The following is a 6644-nucleotide window of genomic DNA, read 5'->3' as shown; positions in this document are numbered from 1 at the left end:
ATTATGAGTTTTAAGCTATTTAGTCTAAACATTTATGTTTTCGTGTTATAATCTGTGTTCATTCTAGAATGAAAGAGGCATAATTTGTTTATTTCCTAATTTTTTATGGTGGTTGCGAGATCTGTCAAATCTACTAAACCCATACAGAGATTAATTACTGAAAATAACAGATAAAATATAAAGCTCTTTCTTAAGAAATTTTTGATAATTTTCCAGACATTATAAAGATTTTGCATATACAATTTCAAAATTTTCTGATGCATAAGGTATTTTTAATCCTAAAATAAAAATTACTTTGAATGATAGATAGGCAAGATGTAAAAAAAAAGGCATGAAAGAAACATTGCTTTATAAGACTAATAAAAAATTAGATATTTTGTGTATGAAAGCATTGTAATGTTTACTGATAAACTGCCAAATTTCGTTAACATTTGTTTACTAATTTAAAAGTTATAGCATGAAAACTATAACAAGCACAAAAATAGTTACAAGGCCGGTCCCAGGGACCGAGCCCATGCTGAAAGAGTTAAATAGATGAAAAATAATCTAACAGACATTACTGAATTTAAAATACAAACAATATTTAAAGTAAATAAAGAATTTCATACTAAGTACAAAACTGTACAGTCAGGGTATACATTACCTAACCTATCACATTCATAACAATATTTAATGGTATGATTATGGCTATACATTTCAAGGTAGAATGTATCAACATTTATTCACTTACCATTCAGTCTTCTTTAGAAATATAGACAAACATTAACAACTACAATGTGCTTTACTTTTTCCTTCCGCACCTGCCATTAAGTGTTGCAGAGAGATACAGTTGCCATTCTTAGCTTAATTCTTTGTTTTTCAATGTATTTGCTGATTGGGGCTGTTCCAACTATTTCTCTGACCTTTACATTTCTTACCTTGTCTCTTCCAGTTATGTTAGCGGTTTTCCATAAGCATTTCATTTTGCAAGTGATAATTTTCCATTCTTAATTTTTATTACAAGTCCAAATTTGGTAACAGTGTTTATTAATTTATGCTTTATTGTCAACAGGATAATTCAGTAAAGGTGTTAAGTGGTAGTTTACATAGGTTACTTTTTGTATTCTTATTTCAATTTCACTCTCTCTGTTTTTCCATCTTTTGTGAAAGGACTTCACAGGTATTTGAATTCATCGAACTGCTGTAATTTGGTTTTATTATTACTGACATTTAATTTACTAACATTGTTTCTGTTTTTCCTGTGCTGATTTTCATATTGTACCTTTGGCAACTGTTGTTGAAACTATTTGCATGGTTTTGTAGCTCTTCTTCAGGTTTATGTATCAAACTTTGGTCATCACTATAAAGTAATTCATTTAAAGCTTTTTTGGTAATCTGATCCATATAATTGATGAATAGAAGAGGGGATAAGACAAAGCCTTGTCTCACCCCAGATGATACTTGAAACCAACTAGTAAGGTTCTCACAGTATTTTTACTGTTTGCATACATTGCTCTTATGCTGTCCAAGAGCTGGTTTTGCATCTCATAATCTTCAAGTACTTTCCACAATTCATTTCTGTTAATATAATCAAAAGCTTTTTCTTGATCTATAAAAACAATATTCAATTCTTGTTAGTGTTTAATAGCCTTCTCACAGAGTTGCCTTAGTGCAAGTATTGCATCGATGCAACCTCTGCCTTTCCTAAACCAAACTGTGCCTTACTTAAGAATGGTTCAACCTTGTATCTTATCCGTTGTTCTAGGATTTTAACATACATCTATGATTAAGGAAGGAAATGGTTCTATAAGTGTTGCAATCTCTATTACTAATGTTCTTTTTTCCAAATTGGTAACACCACATCTCTTTCCCAGTCTTCTGGAACTTTTCTATTTTATTGCTTTATTAAGTATTCTTGTCAACCACTTGACTCCTATCTCTTCGCATCCTCTTTTTTCTTCTGAAGTTATTCCATCAATTCCTGAAGCTTTGTTCTTGGGGCTGGTCTTTATTGCCTGTCTTACTTCCTGCTCTAGTATTGATAACTTGTGTTCTTTCTGTTTGGATTTGAACAGAGTTGATGTATTCTCTGTCCTTGTTAGGTTTAAGAGTTATTGAAAGTATCCTTCCCATCTTGCTTTGTCTTCAGTTTCATCATACAGTAATTTACCATTTCTTTCATTGGTGACTGATATTAGGTTTAAGCTCCCATTTCTCAAGCACACACATTCTTGTAAATTACCCTGAGAGAGTCCTTACATAGATCACTCAAATGTTCACCACACTTCCTCCAGGATTCCTTCACAGACTTTTTAACGACTCGTTTACTGTTTCTTCTCACAATTCTACACTTTACATAATCCTCTTCTTCCTTGGATTTTAACCACATTTCAAAAAGTTTCTTCTTTTCCTTTTTTGCTTTAACTTTTTCATTTCACCTCCTTCCTGGGATGTGAAAACAGAGCAAAGTTGGGGATCACTGGGCTCGTGTGAAGAATGGTGTGGGTTTATCCCACATCACCATTACAGTAACCAAATCACCCTGAAATGCTGCTGGCTAATGGGGCTCTGGTGAAACTACAACTGGCCTAGCAAGCCAATAGTGGATATCCAAATTGCCCAAGTTAATCAACAGAGATACAGCTACAAAGTGCTTACATATATTGGCTTATCATTCATAGTTATCTTTAGAATATGGACAAACATTTAATGCTGCAGTGTCTCTATATTTACTGACTTACCACTCATAGTCTTCTCTAGAACATGGACACTCTTCTTCACGAACAGGTCTTTCATAATCCCTTCCATTGTAACAAAGCACATGTGCAATGCGACGCTCAAACACCTGCTTACGCCCCAGAAGACAAGGAGTGTTTGGTGCATGTGGAATCCACTCTTTATAATCCTCTTTTTTGCAAGTATATACTAAGGGTGAAAATATCAAATTATACTATTACTTTGCACTTTATGTTCAAAAATTCAAATGTCCTTATAATCTTGTAAAACTTGAAATGTTGCATAAAGATAATAGTACACAAACAAATATTTAATGTTAACTGATGTTCTTTTTGTTGTTCTGATAACACAATAGTAATTCTAATTGTTTTATGTTGGTTTTACTAAAAAATTCAAATTCCTATCAATAGATCCTTTAAATTTTACGATCAATAATTTCTAGCTACTCCAGCTTTATGAAGTTTAGCTCAATAGACCTTTGAGCTGTACACAATACATTAGTTGATCAATTAATCAAATTCAGCCTTAAACCTGTATGCTCTCTTTTTTCAGAATGTTAAATATTAAGTTTAATTTCAGTTTTTTGCCTGAAAGGAACTGTACTAAACTGACAGTAGTCATTAAGCCTATGAAGCTAGTTTAACAGCACCTGTTCCCAAGTTGTGTATATTTAGCTGGTACTCAACTGTCAGTAGTCATCAAGCCTATGAAGCTAGTTTAACTGCATCTATTTCCAGGTTTTGTTTATTTAGCTGGTGCTCAACTAACAGTAGTCATCATGCCCATGAAACTAATTTAACTGCATCTATTTCCAGGCTATGCTTATTCAGCTGGTACACAACTGACAGTAGTCATCATGCCTATGAAGCTAGTTTAACTGCATCTATTTCCAAGCTATGTTTATTTAGCTGGTACTGCAGTTAAATTAGCTTCATAGGCTTGATGACTACTGTTAGTTGAGCACCAGCTAAATAAACATAGCCTGGAAATAGATGCAGTTAAACTAGCTTCATAGGCTTGATGACTACTGTCAGTTGATCTATTTCCAAGTTATGTTTATTTAGCTGGTACTCAACTGACAGTAGTCATCAAGCCTATGAAGCTAATTTAACTGCATCTATTTCCAGGCTATGTTTATTCAGCTGGTACACAACTGACAGTAGTCATCAAGCCTATGAAGCTAGTTTAACTGCATCTATTTCCAGGCTATGTTTATTTAGCTGGTACACAACTGACAGTAGTCATCATGCCTATGAAGCTAGTTTAATAGCATCTGTTCCCAAGCTATGTTTATTTTACTTGTATATATATTTTTTGGTGTTAAAAAGTCCAAAATTTATAAATTTACTGTATTTGTTATTAAGCACATAGTTACTCATTGGTGTTTTTATACCATGCCCACCACAAGAATCAAAACTGAGCCACCAGGGAGATGTAAATTTAAATTTTATAGAGAAACTGGCCATCCTCTATAGGTATTCCTTGCATATAATTATTTGTGGCAATGTAGTCTATAACTACATAATTCTTGTCCTACACGTTTTATGACAATATTTTTAAATAACCTAAATGATTCTTTTAACATGTCCACATTGATTTAAAGTATGAAACTATGTGGAAAATTCAAGCTACAAATAAAGTAATTCATCTGATCTTTATTCAAATGAAGATACATACTATATAACAGTGTTGGTGATTAATTACATTTTCTGTCATAACACTGTTATATAAATTAACCAGAATCAAAAGCTTTTGTATAACACTATTATATTATATATTATCAGATTAGCTAGCCAAGTTTACAGTAATTGTTCCTAGAAACTTCTGAGCCTATCTTTAACTTAATATCTAAAGTAATATTTTTATATGAAACAATATATTTGTAATAGCAAAACTTACAAAACACATTTTGTAGATCAACTTTTACTAAAAGCCACTGATGATGGTTAGGCAAGGAGCCAAAAATTGTGAAGACAGTTGTTTTCTCTCCTGGCTCTGTCATCAAGCCATAGACCCGGATGCTGTTTTCGGGTTCAGTAAAGTTAGCCCTTGTCCATGTTTCTCCCATGTCCAAAGAGTATCTATAGGTAAAACGCATGTTCACTTTTGAAAGTATTCCTTAAGCTTTAAATATGAAACATACAGCATCAGTTAAAAATGTAATTCATGACCAGTAATTGATCTGAAACACAAATTAAAAACTTTATGAAAATAATTTATTTGAAGCTTCAAAAATCAGTACGTAAATAGTTCATGAAGCTTCATAAGCCTATGATACACCAACATTTTAAATTTAATTCAACTTATCTGGACCCATTTTTGCAAACAAATCTAATTTCAGGTAAATATTTTGATAATTGCAAGCTTTTGTGAATCTAATTAGAAAAAAAGATGAGGAAGATATTACACACAATAATAACATCAATTAACTTACAGGAGCCAGTTGGTTTCTCCACCTCTATTGTACAGTTGAACAGCTACAATAATGCCTCCAAAATCTCCAAAAGTATATTGGTAGTTTCCATTTAAAATCTGATGATTGAATTGAACAATTGGAAAAAATAATATAAATTCTTCTGATTTCACATCTTAATATTCTCTGAAAGAAATAGCTTTATGCTAGAACTGAAACGACACAGACTTTGGTAAACACCAAATATTAACTCTTTCCTAACCAGTGGATGTTTGGATAACTGAGAGTGCACACTTGCAAATCAACTTTGAAAATATAATTCAAAACATTACAACTGAAATTATATTTCAACAGTTTTTAATTAAAAACACTGCAGTATTGCATTTTAACTCTATATATTGCTTATTTAGTTTATTTCTTAACAACAAACTTAAAATATTTCAAACTTTCATTTCTGTTGTGTCTCTAAGTGGCCAAATAGTAAAAAAGTACTACTCAATTTTTTTACCAACTTCTAAGCTTAAATATATTTCTTTCAATTAGATTTCAAAATGTTTAGTTCACTTGGTATTTATGTAATATTTATTTACTGTTTGAAACCACATTCACTGCACCAACCTAGAGGAGCCTTGAGAAAACTCTAGTTTTCGGCTGTGTAAACGGACAGAGGTTAAAGCCAATAACTGTCAAAAAATTGAAGTGCTAAACTTAAGTGCTATGTAACATACATTCCAATAGTGCAACGTAACATACATTCCAATAGTGCTATGTAACATACATTCCAATAGTGCTATGTAACATAGATTCCAATAGTACTATGTAAAATACATTCCAATAGTGCTACGTAACTTACATTCCAATAGTGCTACGTAACTTACATTCCAATAGTACTACGTAACATACATTCCAATAGTGCTATGTAACATACATTCCAATGGTGCTATGTAACATACATTCCAATGGTGCTACGTAACATACATTCCAATAGTGCTACGTAACATACATTCCAATAGTGCTACGTAACATACATTCCAATAGTGCTATGTAACATACATTCCAATAGTGCTATGTAACATAGATTCCAATAGTACTATGTAACATAGATTCCAATAGTACTAAGTAAAATACATTCCAATAGTGCTACGTAACATACATTCCAATAGTGCTACGTAACATATATTCCACTAGTGCTACGTAACATATATTCCAATAGTACTACGTAACATACATTCCAATAGTGCTACGTAACATACATTCAATAGTGCTATGTAACATACATTCAATAGTGCTACGTAACATACATTCCAATAGTGCTATGTAACATACATTCCAATGGTGCTATGTAACATACATTCAATAGTGCTACATAACATACATTCTATTGGAATGTATGTTACATAGCACTATTAGTGCTACGTAACATACATTCCAATAGTGCTACGTAACATACATTCCAATAGTGCTACGTAACATACATTCCAATAGTGCTACATAACATACATTCCAATGGTGCTAC

The 6644-nt window shown here is 32.2% G+C and overlaps 1 protein-coding gene across 1 annotated transcript in view; it reads right to left on the bottom strand.

The window, feature by feature from the left end:
* Nucleotides 1-6644, bottom strand: part of LOC106464933 (sortilin-related receptor-like) — a 100786-nt gene that overhangs the window by 64506 nt on the left and 29636 nt on the right. The window contains exons 11-13 of the mRNA XM_022392746.1: nt 5150-5247; nt 4615-4796; nt 2721-2904 (exon numbers count right to left, since the gene is read on the bottom strand). Coding sequence (XP_022248454.1) covers nt 2721-2904; nt 4615-4796; nt 5150-5247 — 464 coding nt within the window. The remainder of the gene's footprint in view (nt 1-2720; nt 2905-4614; nt 4797-5149; nt 5248-6644) is intronic.

This window comes from Limulus polyphemus, unplaced genomic scaffold (genome assembly GCF_000517525.1).
Source record: "Limulus polyphemus unplaced genomic scaffold, Limulus_polyphemus-2.1.2 Scaffold1788, whole genome shotgun sequence".
Lineage (NCBI taxonomy): Eukaryota > Metazoa > Arthropoda > Merostomata > Xiphosura > Limulidae > Limulus > Limulus polyphemus.
The sequence above is the reverse complement of the archived record's forward strand: the minus strand, read 5'-3'. Positions and strand labels throughout refer to the sequence as shown.